General features: G+C 39.2%; 2 protein-coding genes across 2 annotated transcripts; one reads left to right on the top strand and one right to left on the bottom strand.

Moving 5' to 3' along the window:
* The first annotated feature begins 155 nt into the window (after window positions 1–155).
* Window positions 156–12,258, top strand: lmf2a (lipase maturation factor 2a). Its single transcript, XM_084123727.1, has 14 exons — window positions 156–404; window positions 2,663–2,916; window positions 3,164–3,192; window positions 3,456–3,646; window positions 4,529–4,707; window positions 4,790–4,928; window positions 5,295–5,429; window positions 5,509–5,614; window positions 5,717–5,813; window positions 6,978–7,160; window positions 7,459–7,627; window positions 7,748–7,859; window positions 8,045–8,153; window positions 10,879–12,258. Exons 1-14 carry the CDS (start codon window positions 311–313, stop codon window positions 11,299–11,301), a joined length of 2,220 nt encoding a protein of 739 aa, XP_083979853.1. The 5' UTR covers window positions 156–310; the 3' UTR covers window positions 11,302–12,258.
* miox (myo-inositol oxygenase) lies at window positions 12,217–23,073 on the bottom strand. Its single transcript, XM_084123728.1, has 10 exons — window positions 22,965–23,073; window positions 22,723–22,794; window positions 22,540–22,620; window positions 21,987–22,149; window positions 21,659–21,726; window positions 21,454–21,563; window positions 14,409–14,476; window positions 13,057–13,106; window positions 12,826–12,938; window positions 12,217–12,679 (listed from the first exon to the last, which is right to left on the bottom strand). The coding sequence occupies exons 1-10, from the start codon at window positions 22,980–22,982 to the stop codon at window positions 12,571–12,573; spliced, it is 852 nt and encodes a 283-aa protein (XP_083979854.1). The 5' UTR covers window positions 22,983–23,073; the 3' UTR covers window positions 12,217–12,570.
* Window positions 23,074–23,476: the final 403 nt, after the last annotated feature.

The raw sequence follows: 23,476 nt of genomic DNA, 5'->3' as shown, positions 1-23,476 counted from the left end.
TAATGAATGACAGAATTTTTATTTTGGGGGGAACTATCCCTTTAATTCGACAGTCCTGTAACGTCAACTTACTATCTTATACCTGGTCAGCCAATCAATTGGACTTCCCCGAGCGTGACGTACTTAATATTCATAAGCCAAATCTTCGCCATAGTAGGATTCGTTGGCAGCCAGCGCGCTTCTGTTTTCCTGTGCAGTGTCAGACGTGTCGCTCAGTCAGTCCTCTGCATTCAAACCTTCCTGATCTCCATCTTGAGGAGATTCCTAACGTTACCCCAACTGTTTCCTTTTGGAGTTTGTTATACAAAAAATGGGAGATATAAGACTGCCGAGGCACATGTTCCTGTGGTGCCTTTCTGCTATTTATTTGTTTGCCTTTGCGTCTCTTTACGTGCAGATTCCAGGTGAGTTTGGGAAGATTTTTAGTTCAACTTGCATGCATTAAACTAAGAGTTTATCTGTGACGCATGCAATAAAAGTATTTTAGGCATGCGTTTTTAATAAACATACTAATCTACTACATTAGGTAATAGTTTGTTCAAATCTCCAGGTTGTTTATTCCAATGCTTTTGCACAGTAGAGATTAAAATATTTTAAAGGGCCCATCATGGGTCTGGTTGAATTGTTTGTGCAGAAAACATCTCAGATAAGCATGTTGATGCCTGTCCTGAAGTCTGAATATTACAGCCATACTTTCACTCAAAAGGAAATGCATTGCACAAAATAGTTTTTGTCTATTTAAAGGAGCCGTATGTAAGTTTGTGGCCAAAACTGGTACTGCAATCACTTTCAAATTACTGTAGAGCGGTGTATCCCCTCCCCCTCCCCCCTGACTCGAGGTTGCCAGCTAGGCTGCAGGATCCAGCAGGAACGTTTGTAGCTGTAGCTGTGGAAACTAGAGCAGAGCTGGCAACCCGGATGCCGAAACACTAATGACTTCATGATTGGTAGATAGGTGGAGGGTGGCGCTTCAGGCCAAAACACAAGATGACAACATCAACATCAGTTGAGGGCTACAACTTCACTTTTTAAATGACAATATCCTGGCCGTACTACTGTTGTCAGTGATATAAGTATTTGAAATGAACATGATTTCTTAATGTCTAGTGACATATCAGGGCCATTTTATGATTAATTGAAATACATTTCTTACATACAGCTCCTTTAGCTAAAAGTATCATAGTATTGTTTTTGGAAATGTACATGGTATTGGAATGATTGGAATAGTGTTACTTCAAAAGTATCGCGATACTCGGAAATGAAAAACGTCACGATACCTAAATTTATCAGTATCGATACTAAAAAAAAAAAAAAAAAAAAAAAACGCCTCCCTATAGACGTCTGTGTTTTTTTCCTGACGCACGCAGCAAAGAACCTGCCGCTGTCAGTGTCATGTGACAAAACACTACAGCGAGATGGCTGCATGTGCGAGCACAAGTGGCCCACGACTCGTAGAAAAAGATGACGCGAGGAGTGACATATGGAAGTACGATGCCTACCTTGCTCTGTTGCACGGTGCACTGATACTTCAAAAGTAAATGGGAAATTAAAAACGTCACGATTCCTTAATTTATTAGTATCGATACTTCTAAGAATGACCGCGTTCAAGATTTGTAAGGCCGGCGACACACTGGCTGCGTGTCGTGTCCGTTTTTATTTCGGTTCCCATGTTAACTGCCTGCGTGACACACGCGTCTGGGCGCAGCTCGAGACGCGCGGAAAACGTGTGCATGCTAGAAATAGAACCGACGCCTATTTTTCACGCGACACGCAAGCGTGTTGGAAGCGTTTCCAGGCAAAATATGTCATTTGTCATGTCATGTCATTTTGACACGAATACATATTAATAAATGACATTTTGATGTTTGAAAGTTTTGACATAAATATAAATGTAATTTTAAAAAAATATGATCGATTTTCAAATATTGCACCTCTCAATACAGAACGAATTATTCTGTAGCCTATTTTGCCGTCAACACTGCCGACGTTGTCTTTGCTGCTATTTATGTTTAACATGAAGTATAGGCCTTCCACAACTCTCTCTCCCACGTCAAATATATCACCAATGAGGCTTATCATATGTTACCAATATTAAACATTGTTTAATATAATCGCTGTTCATATTTTTATTCAAAGTTCAGAATCAAGATAAAGCTCTTATGTTTCTTATGATAAATGAGATAATGCTGCTAAATTGATAATTTTTTTTTACCTTGAATGTCATTGCTCTAATGTATTTTTTTATATTTTGATATTTCATATTTTGTTCAAATGTTTAATATATCTGCTGTTCATATGTTCATTTATTAGTGTGTTATATGATTAGAATGTTGTCCCGGTTTTAAAATAAAGCACAGCAATGATATTTGAGAGTGTTTCTCCCTTTTCAGGAAAAGTATCGAAAAAGTATCGAAATCGCAATACTTGACTTGGTATCGGTATCGAAACAATAATTTTGGTATCGTGACAACACTAGATTGGAATATGGTGATAATTCAGTACCCAATGGGGTCCAATTTTGTTTAGACCACATTGAAAATTCACAATCTAATTTAAATCTGAAAATTAGGATTCTGAAAAAACAAACAATAAAACAACTAAACTAAAAGTAAACTAAAGATTCTGCAGCAATTATGACCCTGTGAACGCTCTCTTTCTTTAGGTCTGTATGGAAATGAGGGATTGCTGCCAGCACGGTGGCATCTGCGAGTGTCTGGTAAGAGTCTTATGGAGCAGCTGAAGGATTCTCCCACCCTGCTGTGGTTTGGTCCTCGTCTGGGTTTGGACACGCAGCAGTGCATGGAGCTGTTCAGTCTGACCGGAGCTCTGCTCAGTTTAATGACTCTGGCTTTACCGCCGCTCAGAGATTGCAGAGTTTTCCTGGTGCTCTGGATACTCTATCTGTCTCTCTACCAGGTTCAAACTTATTTCACAATCAGATTCAGATTCTAATACTGACTGACCAATATGGGTTTTTCAATGGGTGATGTGATGTATAGAGAACAGGGTGACCTATGGCTGATATAATGCTATTATATAAATATAATACAATTTAACAACAGCAAATCTCCCATATCAGTTACGAATACTACTTATTAAGGGTAAAAATAATTCATTTTAGAAGGTAAAGTATAAAGTACTGAAATGTGCTTGTTGTTTTTAGGTGGGCCAGGTATTCTTATACTTTCAGTGGTGAGTATGAGACTTTTTGTCAGTGTTTGTTGCACTTGATGTTATATTGATTCACAAAAGTTCTTGTTCCTTAAATTGTATCTGTTATGTAACAGTCTTTGGCTTTGTTTAACTCTGTACAGCCTTGAAATCTTGACCTTGAGAGTATTATTTATTGTAGTCACACATCTGTTGATCTGCTTTCATAACGCATGTGAAATGACCTCAGCAGCACATCAGAATTTGGATACGTGTCAAACTTCTTTTCTCTGTCTTGTTCTCAGGGATAACCTCTTGTTGGAGACAGGCTTCTTGGCCATTCTCGTCGCTCCCATGAAAATGCCCTGGTCTTCAAAGGTGTGCCTCCATGATAATGTGACTTTCTGGCTGGTGCGCTGGCTGTTGTTTCGGCTGATGTTTGCGTCAGGTGTCGTTAAACTGACCAGCCGCTGCCCCACTTGGTGGGGCCTGACAGGTGAGGAACTGTAGAATATATTTGTATCTGTGCCTTCATGTTCTTGTGTTGCTACTGGAAGTTTCAGAATATAATCAGAATGGTGCACCACATGAGATGCAGTGTCCCACAATGCAGTGCTCTCAAGTTGACCAATGAATTAGAAGCAAAAGCAAATTTTCCTTGATCTTTTGATTTAAGAGGTAATTGTACTATAAAAAAACATCCTAGTTTTAGAATTCAAAACTTCCTCGTTAGTCCAAAAACAACTTTTATTGAAACCAAGCTACCCTAAAATACTCATTTTAGATTTTGTTACATTATGATATAACAGTGTGACAAAAGACCGCCTCTGCAGAAGATCAACGCCTACTTCTACATCTTTGCCTCTTTAGCCCCGCCCACTGATTTGCGCATGTCATGTAGTAGTAAATACGAGACAGACACAAACACAGGATTACTCCAGCAACAAAAAGTTAAGAGATGCCTCTGAGGATTACAAGACGTTTTGAAGTGCCAAGTCTTTGCATTACTTGAATTACATTACAAAAACGCAACAATTATTTAAAAAAAAAAGGTTTTAAAAAAAAATGAAAATGGACAATATAAAAATAGATTCAAAAAGATTCAAAATATTAATGTCATGGAGTTTCACAGCTAGTGAGAGCTGTGCAGGTAAACCTCACTCCCCTGATCCTAAGAGACGTGCTAGCGACTGGCGCTAGAGACTGTCTTTAGCATCCTTGTTAGCGTGCCTGCCTCCCATGCTGGCGATCTGGGTTTGAGGCCCGCACAGAGCGGGGCGGGTAGGACCGGAGGGGTACATTGGTGGCGTGACCCAGATGGGAGTGAGGTTTAGGGGCTTGAGTAATGGAGGCACGTGTTCTGTTGTTCTCTCATCAGCTTTGACCTATCACTATGAGACCCAATGTATACCGACCCAGCTGGCCTGGTTTGCTCATCAGCTGCCAGTGTGGTTCCAGAAACTCAGTGTGGTGGGTACCTTTGTTATCGAGATGGCAGTTTCTTTCCTGTTCTTCAGCCCCATACGAAGACACAGACTCGCCGCCTTCTACATGCAGGTGAGTGTGTATGCATGTGTGTGATCAGAAATGGAGAAGCTGCCACGAGTTTGTGCATTATTGGGACGACTTTGTGTTACAGGTCCTGCTTCAGGTGTTAATCATCCTGTCTGGGAATTATAACTTCTTTAATATTCTCACTATCACCCTGTGCCTGTCGCTGCTGGATGACCAACATGTAAACTTCTGGCTCCGCAGACCCACGCTGAAGACAGAAAAGAGTATGGACAAACTTACATTACACTAACATTGAGAGCTCTTATGCTCACCAAAGCTGCATTTATTTGATCAAAAATACAGTAAAAACAGTAATAGTGTGAATTATTACAGTAACTGCTGTTTGAATACATTTTAAATGCAATTTATTCTGTTTCAGCATCATTACTCCAGTCTGTGTCACATGATTCTTCAGAATTCATTATAATATGCTGATTTGCTGCTCTTATTTAATATACATTATATATATTTGTGGAAACTGTTTTCAGTGAGGATGTAAATATTACATTAAGATGGCACTGTATGTTGTACCTTGTTAGGACAAGATGTTAAAACCAGGTCCAGACGTCCATGTCTTTTTATTTTTTCAGCATCGTTACAGACTCTGTTCTCTGGAATGGCTGTAATGTTTGAGGTCAGTGTATACGCCCTGCTTGGCTACTGGACAGTCCAATACTTTGACCTGCAGGTGGACTGGGAAAAGAAAAGCGTGTCCTCCAAAACAGGTGAAGCTCTCAACGATGTGTCATTGAGGTCAGTTATCGTTCAATGTGATTTATCTCTCTTTGTGTTCCTCTTTCTCAGCCTTTACTTATTTTGAGTTCAATGGCTTTCTGAAGACTGTCACGGTGCCCAGTATCTGGATTGGTGTGTTGTCTCTCGCGTGGGAGATCATCACTGCCATGTTTAAGTGAGTGTTACGGGATAGTTCACCTATGGTTTGTTGGCTCAGTATGTCCATTAGATGGCGTTCTGGTAGAACAAATGTTTTAATGCATACTGTATGTTCCAGATGTGCTTGTGTGAGGGGTGTGTTGTGGCGTCTCTGGAGCACAATCCAGTGGGCAGTGATGGCTGCAGCTGCTGTCTCAATGTTTGCCATCAGTCTGGTTAGTAAACTTCCTGTCAGTGTTATTTTAGCATCATTAATTTAGTATGAGAGTATTCATTCAATTTTAAATTAGTTTTCAAGTTTGATGGTTTCCAGTTTAGTTTAATTATTTTTATTAGTTTTTTAAATGTCTATTTAGTTTTTAATATTTTTTTAAATTTACTGTTTTATGAGAGGAGTACCTTTTTCTCTGCTCGCTTCTCGAGCACAAGTTTGGTATCGTTGTAAAGCGCAGTATTCCAACTTTGTGAATATTCATAGCGATTTCTCGATGACATGAGTCTGAACCATAGACTGTAAAAAGGTCTGAACCAATGAAATGTGATTTTCAGACTCATGCTGATGTAAACAGAACGATCTTACTCGCGCTGACTGACAGATTCAATGTGTGTGCACAAAGACACCTCAGACAACGTGCGATCCTGATATACACTCATGCACAGAATTACAGTATTTCAAAATATCTGTCTTGGTTTCCAAGCAAACATTATCTGTTATGTCTTATGTGAACGTTTGGTTAACTGTTGGGGAAAAACATCTTGTGCGGTACAGTAGGTCTTTATATAGGCTGTCTGTTTCATGGATGTTAATCAAACAATTGTGGTATCATGGAAAAAAAATTTTTTCCTATAGATATTTTGTTTTTGACTTGGTGTGTGGCAAATTTGGTGTTATTACAGGGATTTTAAGGTATGGTTGCTAGGTGATTTTGTTTTGGAACCTTCAGAAATTTTTTTATCTTGATTTTTCTCAATTTACTTTGCTGACTCTATCGACTTCAAACAGGTGTAGCTCAGTCATTTTTGATCCGATTTCAACAAATCATACATCATTTCAAGGTTTTTTAATAGAGACTTTTGAAAAGAATTTTCATTTTGCCAGCACGGGTCTCACACACACACACATTAATATATATATATATTATATATTTTTGACTGCAGCTGTAAAGTCTTATCAAAGAGTCTGATAGCTTTTGGGAGGAGTTGAATAAAATGTAAGTAATTTATAACCAAAAATCAAAAGTGCCTTCTACACTTTTCTATCAAAATCTCATTCTGACATTCATAATACACATAAGAACTTGTGTACTTCAGATATAGTGCACTGTCCCTTTAAATTATGTAAAGAAAATAATGAGGCTAATAATGAAGTATGTGTGCAGGTTCCCTACACCTACATTGAGTATGATGCCAACAGTAATCTTTGGCCTGGGATCCGGACAGCGTTTGAAATGACTGACCGTTACCAGCTGGTCAACTCATACGGGTTGTTCCGAAGAATGACCGGGGTCGGAGGTCGTCCAGAGGTGGTCATTGAGGGCAGCATGGATCGCAACACATGGACGGTCAGTTTACGAGTATTTCAGGAAGTGCATAGTGTCTGAATTACAGCACTGATTTGTATTTGAAGGATGGACTTTACAAAAAATTAAATATGGGCTTGTAATTAAAAAGTTGTAGGTAGGTTCACACATTGAATCTAACCCGGATCTTAAAGGTGAAGTTCTGTGCGAAAGGCAGCCTCAAACTTGCAAAAATACATTTTCCATTTAGGGGTGGGAATCTTTAGGCACCTCATGATCCGATTCTGAATCCAAAACAATTGTCGATCTACATTTTTTTAATTATTATTAATTATTGCAGGAGATCGAGTTCATGTATAAGCCGGGGAACATGAGCGCAGCGCCCCCTGTGGTGGCTCCGCACCAGCCCAGGCTGGACTGGCAGATGTGGTTTGCTGCTCTGGGGCCGCAGACACAGAGCCCCTGGTTCAGCAGCCTCCTCCACAGACTCCTGCAGGGCAAACGCGATGGTAAGGATGCTTTGTTTGTGCATGTGTGAGATTTAAAGGCATCCAGTGCATCAGTCTGAGCAAGACGCAGTGCTGAATTCAGTGTTTTGTATTATACTGTTCTGTGTGTGTGTTGTGCAGTGGTCAAACTCATTCAGACAGACGAGTCTCAGTATCCGTTCAGCAAACAGCCTCCTGTGTATCTTAGAGCTCACCGCTACAAATACTGGTTCAGCGAGCCGAAAGCGGACGGGTGAGCACATGCAATTTCCCACAATGCATCTTGCTATAAATTGTCAAATGCATGTTAAAAATGACATTTTTATTATCTTGCAAAACACAATGCTTGACCTTTTGTTGATGTTCAATGTTAGCCTCATTGAATGTGTTTCCTTTATGACTTTTAAGGTCTTATTAGATGTGTTTGTCTGTGTTTAGTTCATATCCCCAGCGATGGTGGAGACGGGTGTATGTGGAAGAGTTTTATCCTATAGTGCACCTTGGTGACTCTTACCTTGAACAGATGCTGGTTCAACATGGTTTGAAGGTAAGAAACGAGTCTGAATCAGGACACATTTTGAACATTGATTTCAACTATAACCTCACAGGGGAACATCAAACAGACCTAAAGTTCACTGTCTGTTATCTGAAGAGTAGTTTTTTTTAAAGAAGTTTATTTAGAGCTGCACGATTAATCCAAATAAAACGGAAAACTCGATATGACTTAGTTTAATTATCAAATTGTTAATAAATAAATATATGCATAAATATGTTACAGAGTGAAGTGCAGTACTATGTTCATTTACACACATGAAGGAACGTCTACAGCCTGTTGCCAACAAAATAAAAAATGAAACGGTTGTAATATTTCACTGTAAAATAAAGAAATTGAAAGAAAAATAGTAATTATAGTAATGGTAAAGTTGTTATTATTACAGCCATATTGAACAGTCATATTTACAGCAATTTTTATCAGAAAGATCACATTTTATTTTATTTTTCTAAATTGTGCAGCACTAATTTTCATTGAGCATATAGAAAGCTTAGAGACATCTTTTATAGTTGACATCAAGAGACACTTTGTTATTGTCTGTTATTTTTGTAGAGATATATTTTGTTGTATGTTGTATTTCTGAACATACAATATATCAAAAGAAAGAACAGAGCCTCTGCAAAAAAAAAAAAAAAAAACGTTTCATAATAAAAGCAACATTTAAAAAAAAAAAAAAAAAGCTGATAAAATCTTGTTTTTTGCAGAGGTGGAAAGAGTACTGAAAATTTGTACTCAAGTACAATTACCGTTACATTGCTGAAATAATACTCAATTACAAGTACGGTAAAAGTACTGGTGTCAAAAAAGTACTTAAGTAAAAGTACAAATTACTCTTCTCAAAAACTACTCGGAGTACTAGTTACTAGTTACTTTTTAGCTGCCGATAGTTAATGTATTAACAATAAATATTCAACCAAATCATAGATTTATGTAGAAAATAGCTACTTTTAACACGTTTTACCTTATTGTCGAATGACATTAATTAGTGGTCATGATACTGGAATTTCTATCTTCAATATGACACCTTGAAATATGTCGGTATTCAGTAGGCCTAGCCTATAATTTTTAATACCATCGGGAAAACTACCACATATTAAATATTTTAATATCTACATTTTTGTCCATCCATTTTGTCAAGGCAATCATTATTTTCAAGCATCGAAAAGCACAACACTCATTGTAACAGTAATCTATTTGAATGGAAAGTTTAATTCAAGTCTTCTGAAGAGACACGTCCACTTTATACTGTGAGATTTTAATTTGGGCTTTTATTTACATATTTAAACATTGATCAATAACCATTAGGCCTACAATAATCTAACTTAAATATTTACTCAGTGTATTTGTCTTTACAATAGGGTAACGTTAACTGTTGCAATAGCTCACACACAGCACAAGGAAGCTTGATTTCAAACTGAATTTAATTTGCAAAAAAGACTAGATTTTTCATAACTTTTGACAACGTTTAATTCAGGAGCATGGAGAGATTGGAGCTGGACGTCATTTGAGTCTGCAGTGAGAACCACTTGGAGAGATTCGCGAATCGCGATTGCACATGAGATGACACAGTCCGAGAGCACACACTCAATATCCGAGTCCAGTTCATTCGTATATTTGAGAGCTCGCGTCCAGTTTTCTGCGATTACATGAATGTGCCCTCGCGTTATAATATTGCACTAGTGACATTTGCCATTAAAATATGCCATAGAAACTTGCAGGTATTAATAAAATTATGCGTAATAGCCTACATGCAATCCCGCGCTGAGAGGAGGCGGGTGTCAAACTCGCTGTCGTTGAGATGAGAGAATGAGAACGCGCAGCTGGTATCGTATCGGTGTATAGGCCAAAATGAGTATTGACAGATATTTCAGTATTGATATGTATCAAAATATAGATATTCTGACAATACTACTATGTAGTTTGTTGTTTCTCCAAACTTTCAGTCCAGCCATTAATCACTCTGAGCTCCTAGCCTCCTTCACTTATGATCAGCTCTTCAAAACCTGCTGCGACTGCGGCGGTTTTAATTCAGTCCAAATATCAGGGGTTTTATTGGTCCGTTTACGATCGAATATTTTTATTGGCTACCGAAATACCGGTCAAAGATTTGAATATCAATTCAAATTGTACTCAGTAACAAAATGTGATTTTACAAGTAGCGAAGTAGATTACTTAGCTTAATATGTACTTGAGTACAAGTAAAATTACAGATTTAAAAATATACTCAAAAAAGTACAAGTACCCAAAAAAACGACTTAATTACAGTAACGTGAGTAGTTGTAATTCGTTACTCCCACCTCTGGTTTTTTGTCAAAGACGATGATCAAAACATAGATCGAGTAGATCATGTCTATAAAGCTTGCACAGGCCTATACCTCTTCCTGGGTTGACATTTCTTCCAGTAACGTTAGGCAGTTTCATTCATATGCTGTTGAATGTTTGATTGTGTTAGCTTACATGTGTGTAAGCAATCTTCTATCGCTTGTTTCTGCTTCTTTTTCACTTGTTTTTGGATTTGGAGCATCTGTACTATTTCAGAAGATGCATAATAGCACCCCCTAACATATAACAGTGAAAACATGGATTGCCGGGGAAATATGCGTCAATCTGTGTCATAAGTGATGGAAAATCTTGTCAATGAAAGAGTTAATGAAGGTTTAACAATTTTAAATACCATCTCTTGATCTGGTCGAGACCCTCTTCCCATTTTTCCCATCAGGATAAGGCTCCTCTGAGGCGCAGCTCGAATGCTTGGCTGCCGCGGTTATTGCGATATGTTGGTGAACATGCCCGTGAGATGCCACCTCATCTTCTGCTGTGGACTCTCTTCAGCTCTGCAGCGACTGTGTGTCTCCTCAACTCTCTGCGGTCACGTGCACATCATCGCCAACACGAATCGCTCCAGAACCAACACACGGACAAACATGCCGCAGGACGGACATGCTTCAATGTGGCGGAAAAGAAAGAGAAGAAACACGAGGAGGAGGAGAAAGAGGAGGTTACAAAAGATGATGCAGAGGAAGATGGAAAGGAGCAGGAGAAAGATGCAACAAGTGAAGAGGAACAGGAACAGGAAGGAGAAATTGAAGAGGAAGTGAGTGCAGAGGAAACTGAAGAGGACAGCCTTAGGAAAAGGAAGTGAAGTTTTTTCAAATGATCTCATGTGGCTTTAAATGAAACTCTGGACTTTTTAATATCAGCTCAGGGTAATGACATCTACCCCAAAACATCAGCATTTATCTTCATTGTGCCAAAACATTGTTATTTCTCTGTTTTCACAGGCATTTTTGAAAGATGTAGACAGAGTAGTGAAGCGTATCCCAGACCAGTAGTGTCCTGGATTTTCCTGGATGTTTAGTTTAACTAATCCTGATAGGACCACACTGCAAAATGAGGGATTTATGTTGTTGGTCTGATCGGTAAATGCAAAACAAGGTAGGTTATTGTTTCCCCCAGTGTGCACTAACTGCCTACACCCTACATGATATCATGTTAAGTAAAACCCAGAATGTCTTCTACCATGAGACCTAAAAATAACTGTAAAAAAACAAGCAAACTGTACATTCAAATGCACATACTGGGCCTCATTAAACGGAAGAGCGGAATTTGTGTTTGTAAAAGCATTCTTGCACTGAATTGAATGCATCAAAATGCCAACCAGCACTTTTATGAACTATTTGCACAGACATTCCTTTATTCTGCTCATGTATTATGAATGAAGCCCAGTATGTGCTGTGCCTTATGGTATACCAAAAGTATCACAGAAATCTAGGTATCAGAAAATATTTCAATCTTATTTTATTTTCATGAATAATATAGAGATGCTTAAATATTTTTTTCCCTTAGACTGTTATCTTGTATTTTTGGTGTTATATGACCTGAAATTGTTTATCGGACTGTAACTGCTTATGGCCTTAGATTTGTGTATTTTGTTCGTGACATTACTTCTTTTTTTCTTTTTTTCACTGTGATGTCGTCAAAATATTGCATGTTTATGGTTAATATGACTGAAGATGCGCACACACACACACACACACACACCAAAAAAACACTCGGCTTTACTGTTTTGTAATATATTTAATAAACTTTGAAAAATATACACTGGCACAAGTGCCGTTATTTCCAAAGAAATACAGCCTCACAATTTACATATTTATCTTAAATCTATATGAATACATGATTAATTCTAATATAGTAATAACAATGAATACATACCATAATAGGATGTTAATAATTAATTCTTCTTTGTTTCATGTTGTTGGTAAAGCAAAGGTATAATAATTGATTTATTTTATTTGACATTTTCTGAAGAAGCTTCCAAGGTGTCATGTGTGGTTGCTAGTTGGCGGAAGTCGAAAGAGTCCACCCTTCAGTCAGAATGATATTCAGTCTCTTGAATTATGGTACACGTTCACCACTGCAGTACACCAGGGCAATACTTATCAATGAGAGCCTGATAATATGGCCTCAGACTCTCCACGTCCGGTAGGTCAGTGCTCTTGGTATACAAATCAAACTTGCTGTCAGAGGAAAGACAAACAGATGCATGTTATTGATCTACCTGTAGAAACTCGCAGCGTGAGGTCAGATCTTCGATATGTAGATCACACAACTGATAAAATGGAATCACAAATGAGATACTCTTATTGAGAAACTGATAACATACTTAAACTCTTTGACCCAGGGAAGCATCTGGAGGTCTTTCTCGTTGCATAAGTGCATGTAGTCTCCGTTTGAGTGCCAGGGGTAGAAGGAGTGGAAGCGGATCATGTAAAGACCCTGAAGGAATTTGGGAGTGTTAAATGTACAAAAGTATCTTAGAAAAGTGGAAATCACATTATATTGTTTGTGTGTGTGTTAGATTTGTTTGCTTTTCAGGTGAGCTGTGTGACGTTACCTCCTCAGGGATGGGGCATTTGTTGAACTTCATTACCTGGTACAGATACTCTAGAATAGTGCAAGAAGAATTTCCACTCAGTCACTTCAGCAGCAAATACAGTACCGTTCAAAAGTTTGGGGTCATATTATTGAAATGCTCACCGAGGCAACATTTATTTGATCAAAAATACAGTAATATTGTGAAAATTTATGTTTCTTTATATGAACTGTTTTCTGTTTGAATTTATTTAAAAATTGTATTTATTCCTGTGATGCAAAGCTGAATTTTCAGCATCATTACTCCAGTCTTCAGGGTCACACAATCCTTCAGAAATCATTGTAATGTGCTGATTTGCTGCTCAAGAAACATGTCTTAGTATTATCAATGTTAAAAACATCCTGAAAAAAAACATTATTCTTTAGGATTCTTTTTTTGATGAATATAAAGTTAAAAAGAACAACATTTATTTGAAATAGAAATCTTTTATAACATTATAAATTGGAGGTGGGAATCTTTTGGAACCTCGCGATTTGATTCAAAATGATTCTTGGGGTCATGGATTAAAAATCAATTCTCGATTTTGAATCAAATTTCTATTTGATATATTCATAGTTTTAATTTTAGTTTTGATTCTAAACTTTGATTTTTATTTATTTGAACTAAAATCAAAGTGAAACTGAAAATATAAAGGGAAATAAAATGATTAATTTAAAGGATTAACGTGAGGTGGTGTGTCAGAGTGCCTTGGTCATTTGTAATACTAGGTATACCATTCATATTCATCAACTGTTCCCCTGGTACAGTTTTGCCATGTCTTATTTTTGTGTTTTTAAGGGGCTTGTTTTGCTGTTTTTTGTTAAACCTGGCAACCCTTCACCTGGAGTTTTAATGAGGAGAGGGAAGACTTCAGAAGTGTGTAGAAGGAGAGCTACTGTTTGGTCGTGAATTATTTCAAAAAGTAGCTTAAATAATGCCACCTTGTAGCCACGTCATTATTTTACACTAGTTGAGACGTATCGAATCAAAGGAAGTGATAATCAGCTGATTCCAATCAGTGTCCGATTGTTAGGAGTTAGAAAAATATAAGACGAAAGCGTCTTTTTAATAAAGTTAAATCCTTTCTAATAAAATAGAAAGTGTCGTTGATTTCTCAATATTAAGTGATTTAGCCCCATACAGAATATGTTCATTGGCTTTTACAAGCAGGTATCGGCATCTTCCCACGCCCCTGGTCTTTACTGTCACTTTTGATCAATTTAATGTGTATTTTCTGAATAAAACATAAGAACAACTCAAACCTCAAATGTTTGAACGGTGGGTGTTTCGCAATGAGACATTGGATGCAAAATCATCTCATTCAAATCACTCACCGTCATGTCCCCAAGACATCAGGACATTATCAAGCCCCGATTGAGGTTTATAGATCCCAAACTCTGTGCTGCATTAAGAGAAGTAAGCAAACACTACATCATCAAGTGGAATGCTAAAAAATGCAATGAACATTTTATTTCTATGTTGACATAGGATACCATTATTAACTTTACTAACCGTTAAAGTGAAAAATCATTTACTTGCCCTCATGCTTTTCCAAACCTGTATGACTTTCTTTTGAGGAACACTAAAGCACCATAAAAGTCTTATTGAGAAGTGTGGGTATTCTTCAAAACATCTCCTTTTGTGCTCCATGGACAAAAGTCATACACTTTTGAAACGACATGAAGCGACCGTTATTCCTTTACTATGTTATAATAGTTTGTGTATATGCAGGAACAATGTTGTTATTGTTAACTAACACTTTTTAAAATCATTTAAATTCATTAAATAAATCTGAAATAAAATATAAGACATATTAGACGAGAAAAATGTAACTTAAAAAACTTATGAACAAGAGAAATGTACTAAATTGACCAAAACTTAAATGAAAGCTAAAAAGAACAAACTAAATACACACATACAATATAAATATGCAACAAAAAAAAATATACTAAAATAAATAAATAAATATATATATATATATATATATATATATATATATATATATATACACACACACACACACTTTATACTTAATATATAAATAATACTTTAATATCACTGATCAGGAAAGCCATTTTGATATTTAGAAGATAAGTGTCACAGGTTAACCTGGTGACTCTATAAACTTGGACTTACAAACACACCCATTTCACTAATACTGTGCATTGCCGGCAATAGTTACATCTGTGTACACATCAGGAAAGTGTTATGGAGTTTTTGTTTTGTTTAGTCTAAAGTTTTGGTGCTGCTGTGTTTTGTTATAGTTTCCAACTCTTGATAAATTTCCTTTAAAGATGTTATTATTTTTCTAAAAATAACAGAATGCCAGAACACATAATAATTCATATAATAATTACCTTTATTTTTCCACATAATTTCCACAAACCTTATTGCAGTTAAACTTCCCAGTTCACACTCTGTACAACCGAACCCATAATCCAGGTTAATCTGTTTTTTATAGAAACAGCCACATCACTTCCTGTGGAAGATACCATTTTGGTATGATGTCAGAGGGGGAGGGGATTTAGAAACAGCTGTTTTTCCATTTAATTTGTTGTTAAACTCTTTCTCTGTTAATGGTTGTTGTTTAACCTGTTTGGAAGGTTTAAGTGTTGTTTTGGGTGTTGATATTATTTAATTTGATCGCTACAAACTAAAATGTTTGTACATGTGATTGGTATGCTCTATAGGAGGGGTGTCAGCCTATAAATAGGCTTGCTAGCTGAAAGGATTTCAGTTCTGATTGTGGACTCTAAGACTGAGCAGCGTTGCGAACTTGGGCCATTTGGTTTAGCCAAAATTTGCACATTGTTGCTGTTTTCTTTTCCTTTTGTACAGTTTTTATTTATTTTTGTTTTCTCCTGCACTGTAAATATTTAACACCTACCAATAAAGCACCATTTTTGGATTTTGCATCAACTTTTGTACCGCACGTCATTTCCCTTTTCCACTCCAACTGGTTGGCCTTCCAACATATGGTGGCAGAAGTGGGATACCCCACCAGTGAGTGACGTGGCTGTATAAGGTAATGCCCTGCTGACATGCCACCCAAAACGAGGGGTCAGCCCGTGGAGGGCACAGATGCAGTAATGGACCAAGGTGCTGTTGGAGGTGTTGGAGGTGTTGTCGAGGAGAGATTGCTGCCTGCGGAAATCCCAGCTACTGGGGGAGATGCTGCCGTCACAGCGCTGGCACAAATGTTCCAGTCATTCATGCAGTACCAAAAGGACCGGGATGAAAGGCAGGAGAGGGAGGCTTCTCGCCGTGAACAAAATTACAAGGTTCTCAGCCACCAGGTCACCCAAATGCAGCTAGACATGGAGCGGACAAGAAATGACGCTTCGGAAGGAGCTGCAAGGCGGGTGATAGACCATGAACCTCGAATAGCCAAGCTGGAGGACAGTGATGATATTGAACACTACCTTACAACTTTTGAAAGACTTGCAGAGGTGTATCAGTGGCCAAGGGGCAACTGGGCCGTTCGTCTTATTCCCTTGCTAACTGGCAAGGCCCGAAGTGCTTTTGTGGCTATGAACTCCACACAAACCAGGGACTATGACCAAGTGAAAGCTGCAATTCTAAAAAAATATGAAATCGGTGCGGAGACATATCGGTTGAGATTCCGGTCCCTTAGTACCCCTGCCGATGAGACTCCTACGGAACTCTACATCCGACTGAAGGACTTGTTCTCCAAATGGGTACACTACGAGCAAAGTAATAAGAGGGACATTATGGAGTCCCTTGTGTTGGAGCAGTACCTGCGAGTGTTGTACCCTGAAGTGAGGACTTGGGTAAGGGAAAGAGATCCCGACACCGCTGCAGAGGCTGCAACATTGGTTGAGGCCTACATTGCTGCACGGAAGGGACCTGGAATTACTCGATATGCTGGCATCCTCCACTCTTTGAAGGGTAAGTCTGATGGGTTGGGGGTGGGTTCAAACTCTCAAAGTGGCCCTAAAATCTTTAAGCCCAGTCATTCTAAACCCCCAACATCGGCCACAATGCCCCAGACAACAGTTAAGGGAGAGATTGTCATATGTTATAACTGTGGTGAGCCAGGTCACACTAGGCCCCTTTGCCCCCTCAAAAAGCCCAAGACAACTGGTCTTTGTTATATGCCACGGCCAGAACAGTTAAGAACACAGTCCGATCGAGAGCCAGTCATCACTGTACTGTTAAATGGTAAACCCCTTTCAGCGTTGGTGGACACAGGTTGTGCCCATACGCTGGTACAGGCCCAATATATACCCAGAGATTCCTGGAGTGAAGGAGACACAGTAACAGTTTGTTGTGTGCATGGGGATAGCACTGAGTTGCCTACTGCTGAGGTTTATATTGAAGTCTGTAATCAGTCATATCTGATGAATGTGGGTGTTGCAACCAAGCTGCCTTATCCTGTACTGTTAGGTACTGACTTCCCTGTACTAGCTGAATTGGTGCAAGAGACGGTATGGTGTGGCGTTGTCACGAGGGCCCAAGCAAAGCAGCTGACTCAGGTTCCACAGCACCAAGAAATAACACCAGACATTCTGCAAGAAATGCCCTTCAGCTCTGAGACTAGCTTAGGTGAGTCACAGCCTACAGAGCAGGAAAGGCTGCAGAAACGCAGGGAATGGGTTGAGGGGTTGTTGGAAACTTCAGAGCAAGCTGAGGAAGGGGCAGAAGAACCCGAACTCACTGAAGCAGACTTAGTGGTCCCTGGTAATCTAGCCCAACTTCAGCGTAAGGACTCAACTCTGACTGAATGTTTTAAACAGGCTGAGGAAAATGAGGGTGTTGTGTCTTTGCTTGGTGAGACTTTTGTTGTACAAAATAGTCTTTTGTACCGACAGAGTAAGGAAGACGGACTGCAGTTAATAGTACCTAAGGCATACAGGAAGGAGGTATTAGAACTTGGGCATACTATTCCCTGGGCAGGTCACTTGGCTTTTATGAAGACATTAATGCGAATTGCAAAGAGATTTTACTGGCCAAAGATGTACAGTGAGGTTAAGGAGTTCTGTAAATCTTGTCCGGAATGCCAGCTCACTACTGGCCGTACTCCTGCCTACGCACCCCTTATACCACTTCCTGTAGTTGACACTCCTTTTAAGCGAATAGGAGTTGACGTAGTTGGGCCTGTGGAAAAGAGTCAGAGAGGGAACCGATTTATTTTGGTTATTTGCGATTACGCAACCAGATACCCTGAGGCATACCCACTAAGAGAGGTCACAGCTAAGCAAATAGCCACTGTACTCCTACGTTTTTTCTCGCAGGTAGGCATACCTCAGGAAGTGCTCACAGATCAGGGCCCAAACTTCATGAGCCACACCCTACAAAAGGTATATCAATTGCTGGGCATAAAGAGAGTACGAACCACCCCTTACCATCCACAGACTGATGGTCTTGTTGAACGTTTTAATCAGACCTTGAAAACGATGCTGAAGAAATACGTTTCTGACACGGGCAAGGACTGGGACAAGTGGCTTCCATTCCTCCTGTTTGCATATAGAGAGGTGCCTCATGCATCTACAGGATTCTCGCCATTTGAACTGTTGTATGCTCACCAGGTCAGAGGGCCTCTGGATGTACTTAGGGAGAGTTGGGAGGCCACTGATAAACCAGACAAGAAAAATATTCTCTCCTATGTGCTAAAGATGAGAGAGCATCTGCAGAAGACCACAACCCTTGCACGAGAAAATCTCCTGCAGTCTCAAAAACGCCAAAAAGAGTGGTACGACCGAACAGCCAGATCCCGTACATTTGAACCAGGTGAAAAAGTTTTGTTGTTGTTACCAACGAGTGAGCATAAACTGCTGGCAAAGTGGCAGGGCCCCTACCAAATCAAGCGGAAAGTGGGTCCTGTGACATATGAGATCGAGATCCCATCCAGGACCCAGCCCTTGCAAATCTTCCATGTTAACATGTTGAAAAAGTGGTATGCTCGTTCCACACAACTAGATCCTATGTCTGAGGAAGAAGCGGGAACCGCAACTGTTTTGTTCGTGAGATCTGTGGAGGGAGAGGAGGAAATCGAGGAACAATACCTGCCTGGTCATCAGGGGAACAGTCAGCTGAATTTTGAGCACCTGGAAGATGGTAAAATGCAGGAACTTCTACAAATTATCCCAGCCCAACTCTTTATGGAAACACCTGGCAGAACAAGCGTTATCCACCATCACATAACTCTCAAGGATCCCAAACCCATTCGTCAGCCAGTATACCGGGTCCCAGAAAGACTTCTGCCAGTTATGAAGGAGGAGTTGGAGACCATGCAGAGCCTTGGTGTGATTGAACCTTCATCTAGTGAATGGAGCAATCCCATTGTCCTAGTTCCCAAGAAGGATGGCAGTCTAAGATTCTGTCTGGATTTCCGCAAGCTCAATAGTGTGAGCAAATTTGACCCGTATCCCATGCCAAGAGTGGATGAGGTAGTGGAGAGCCTTGGCCGGGCAAAGTATCTCACCACACTTGACCTATGCAAGGGATATTGGCAGGTTCCACTAAGTTTGGAGAGCAAGGAGGTGACTGCATTTAAAACACCCTTTGGACATTTTCAGTTCCGTGTCCTTCCCTTTGGGCTTCACGGAGCTCCAGCTACTTTCCAAAGGATGATGGACCAGATCCTCAGGGGAACTGAGAAGTTTGCTGCTGCATACTTAGATGACATAATCATCTATAGTCAAACTTGGCAGGAGCATATGGGTCATCTAAAGGAGGTACTACTGAGAATTAAGAATGCTGGTCTAACCATCCGCCCAGACAAATGCACCCTAGCCAGGACTGAGACACAATATCTAGGGTATGTGCTAGGTCATGGAGTAATACGTCCCCAGGTGGGCAAAGTGGAGGCCATCAAGAATGCAGAACGGCCAGTGACCAAGAAACAGGTCCGTTCTTTCCTTGGACTTGTGGGGTGGTACAGGCGTTTTATCCCCAACTTCTCTGAACGAGCCTTTACCCTAACTGATTTAACTAAGAAAGACAAGCCAAATAAAGTTAACTGGACTCAGGACTGTGAGAAGGCTTTCCAAGACTTAAAGAACTCCTTATGCACAGAGCCTGTTTTACAGAGTCCCGACTTTGAAAAGACTTTCACAGTACAGACCGATGCTTCTGAGCATGGCATTGGGGCTGTACTTCTTCAGGAAGGTCAAGGGCAGCTCCAACCAATTGCCTACATCAGCAGGAAGCTCCTTCCCCGTGAATCCAGGTATTCTACAGTTGAGAAGGAGTGTCTGGCAATTAAATGGGCATTGGACACTTTAAGATACTACCTGGTGGGACGCAAATTCACACTTGAGACTGATCACAGGGCATTGGCCTGGTTGGGCCGTATGAGAGACACAAATGCTCGTATCACCAGATGGTTTTTAGCCATCCAGCCATTCGACTTTGAAATTTTGTACAAAGCTGGGTCACAAAATTGTACAGCAGATTACCTCTCTAGGACACCTCAGGTGTCTGAGGAAGGGGGGAGAAATGTCACAGGTTAACCTGGTGACTCTATAAACTTGGACTTACAAACACACCCATTTCACTAATACTGTGCATTGCCGGCAATAGTTACATCTGTGTACACATCAGGAAAGTGTTATGGAGTTTTTGTTTTGTTTAGTCTAAAGTTTTGGTGCTGCTGTGTTTTGTTATAGTTTCCAACTCTTGATAAATTTCCTTTAAAGATGTTATTATTTTTCTAAAAATAACAGAATGCCAGAACACATAATAATTCATATAATAATTACCTTTATTTTTCCACATAATTTCCACAAACCTTATTGCAGTTAAACTTCCCAGTTCACACTCTGTACAACCGAACCCATAATCCAGGTTAATCTGTTTTTTATAGAAACAGCCACATCACTTCCTGTGGAAGATACCATTTTGGTATGATGTCAGAGGGGGAGGGGATTTAGAAACAGCTGTTTTTCCATTTAATTTGTTGTTAAACTCTTTCTCTGTTAATGGTTGTTGTTTAACCTGTTTGGAAGGTTTAAGTGTTGTTTTGGGTGTTGATATTATTTAATTTGATCGCTACAAACTAAAATGTTTGTACATGTGATTGGTATGCTCTATAGGAGGGGTGTCAGCCTATAAATAGGCTTGCTAGCTGAAAGGATTTCAGTTCTGATTGTGGACTCTAAGACTGAGCAGCGTTGCGAACTTGGGCCATTTGGTTTAGCCAAAATTTGCACATTGTTGCTGTTTTCTTTTCCTTTTGTACAGTTTTTATTTATTTTTGTTTTCTCCTGCACTGTAAATATTTAACACCTACCAATAAAGCACCATTTTTGGATTTTGCATCAACTTTTGTACCGCACGTCATTTCCCTTTTCCACTCCAACTGGTTGGCCTTCCAACAATAAGTGTATTTGTGTTTTGAAAGGTGTGTTGCTGTACTTGAGTGCTGGGTTCTTCACATCCGGATTGCCTTCAAATGTCGAGTTTCTGAACACTATTGAATTCTGGAACTTGCATCCCACTGGGAATGTGTCTCCAACTACGGCCCACTGAAACACACAAAGAAGCTTTCTGATTGCATATCATTTAGCCCATGTGACCGTCGTAGGGTTTTAGACTGTGTTTGGATGCATTTGTCTCTCACCTGTGGTTCCCCATACAGTGCCATGATTTTTCCAATGTCATGGATCAGACCAACTAGCTGGAACCAATCTGGAGACAGGTAAATATGAGATAAGTGCTTTTAAATTCAGATGCAATGTTGTATTTTAACATTCGCCCAAATAAAAATCTCCACTATGAACTTTCACATTTAGATATGGATTTCAGTCCTGAAAGAAGCCCAGCATGTATGGACATATTAATCAGAAACTGGACAAAAACAAGTTTAGCTACGTGCTTTTGTAAAACACCATCTTATCTAAGTACAATGTAAGTGACTCCTGTGACCTTTGTCCCTGCTGACTCCTCACCTTTATCAGGATGCTCTTTGCGAATTCCCTCGGCGGTCTGGAAAGCATGGAAAGAGTTCGGGAAGTCAACATCAGGGTCGGATTCGTCAACAAGCTCGTCCAGGGAATTTATGTTTTCCATCATGGTCATGCTGAAGTGATTGCAATTCGCCCAATCCAGGTGCTAAAGGTGAGAGGTCGTGCTCAGTGTTTGTTTGTGAAGGCTGTCATTTATCTGAGTCATCACAGAGCATCTTAAATTTATTCTAGTTTAACTTCAACAGAGAAACAGAATTAACTGAACTAGAATTAACTTTACTATGCGAGTAAAGCTTGCAATATAGATGCTGTTCAATGGAGACAGATTTTAGTTTTGAGTGTGTCTGCATTTATTTGTATCAGTTGAATCAGCACAGGGCTTTTACTTACTTTATTAGAGATGCATTTTATTTATTTAGATTTTTACCTGCTATTTAGTGTCTGGTTTTAATACAGAACATAACTTTAAAAAATGCATGGTGCATCAGAGCAAAAACTGACATACATACATACATACATACATACAAAGACCAACCTTTTGTTTGACAAAGTCCAGCGTTTGGCACGTGTGCATCTGCTTGTATGTATTAAACACACGGTCAAAGAGATCTCCACTCTGTATTAGACATGTACACACATCAAAATGGAAATAAGTATGTCATATTAAGAGGAGTTACACATAAGTTAATAATATGCCAAATTCCAAATTTTACTGTACCTCAAAGTTCCTGAATTCTGTTTGGTCTTTCTCATGACATTCGGGGCGATATGCCAGAGAAGGATCCGGACCCTAAAAGTAAAAGTTTATGTGTAAGAATTAAAACTTAAAAGATAGATACCAACTTAACTACCAACTCAAAACAACAGTTTGATTGACAGTTTTCAGTATTGCAAAAGTCATTCATGTATAATGCCTACAACTCATGAATGTAAGTAAATGTCTGAATGTCAGGTACATACCAGGTTCACCACCCTCATGGTTCAGCTGAGATTGTGTCGTTCAGGATGGAGGAGGATGTTGTGTGTTTGGCGTCTCTGGGTGCTCTATTTATAAATGCACATATGGGGTGTCTGAACTGTACTGGGAATTACTAGTAAAACTTTAACTTTCTCCAGTTCACTTTCTCTCTAACGCTTATAGTGGTGTGTTTGTGTGTCTGTCAGTACTGGGGTATTTTGGCCCAAATACAGCGGACTGATTCAGAAAAGACATACTCTACCATTACAGTGACTAAGGGCATTTGGTTCAATAGCATTTTATAGAATTTATATTTTACATTTTATTATATTAAACAGTATCTCACAAAAGTGAGTACACCCCTCAGCAAACATTTTAGTATATCTTCTCAAGGGACAATACTATAGAAATGAAACTTGTAGATATTTTAGAGTAGTCAATGTGTTGCTTGTATAGCAGTATATATTTACTGTCCTCTGAAAATAACTCAACATACAGCCATTATTGTCAAAAT

Source organism: Abramis brama (genome assembly GCF_963993115.1).
Source record: "Abramis brama genome assembly, chromosome: 9".
Lineage (NCBI taxonomy): Eukaryota > Metazoa > Chordata > Actinopteri > Cypriniformes > Leuciscidae > Abramis > Abramis brama.
The sequence above is the reverse complement of the archived record's forward strand: the minus strand, read 5'-3'. Positions and strand labels throughout refer to the sequence as shown.

Bases quoted from the DNA above. Each gene is read 5' to 3' on its own strand.
- lmf2a (XM_084123727.1), top strand. From the start codon at position 311: ATGGGAGATATAAGACTGCCGAGGCACATGTTCCTGTGGTGCCTTTCT. The intron at 405-2,662 runs GTGAGTTTGGGA...CTCTTTCTTTAG, and splicing joins TCTTTACGTGCAGATTCCAG to GTCTGTATGGAAATGAGGGA. The intron at 7,628-7,747 runs GTAAGGATGCTT...TGTGTTGTGCAG, and splicing joins CCTGCAGGGCAAACGCGATG to TGGTCAAACTCATTCAGACA.
- miox (XM_084123728.1), bottom strand. The intron at 13,107-14,408 runs GTGAGTGATTTG...GCACTATTCTAG, and splicing joins GATGTCTTGGGGACATGACG to AGTATCTGTACCAGGTAATG. The intron at 12,939-13,056 runs GTAACGTCACAC...AAATTCCTTCAG, and splicing joins AATGCCCCATCCCTGAGGAG to GGTCTTTACATGATCCGCTT.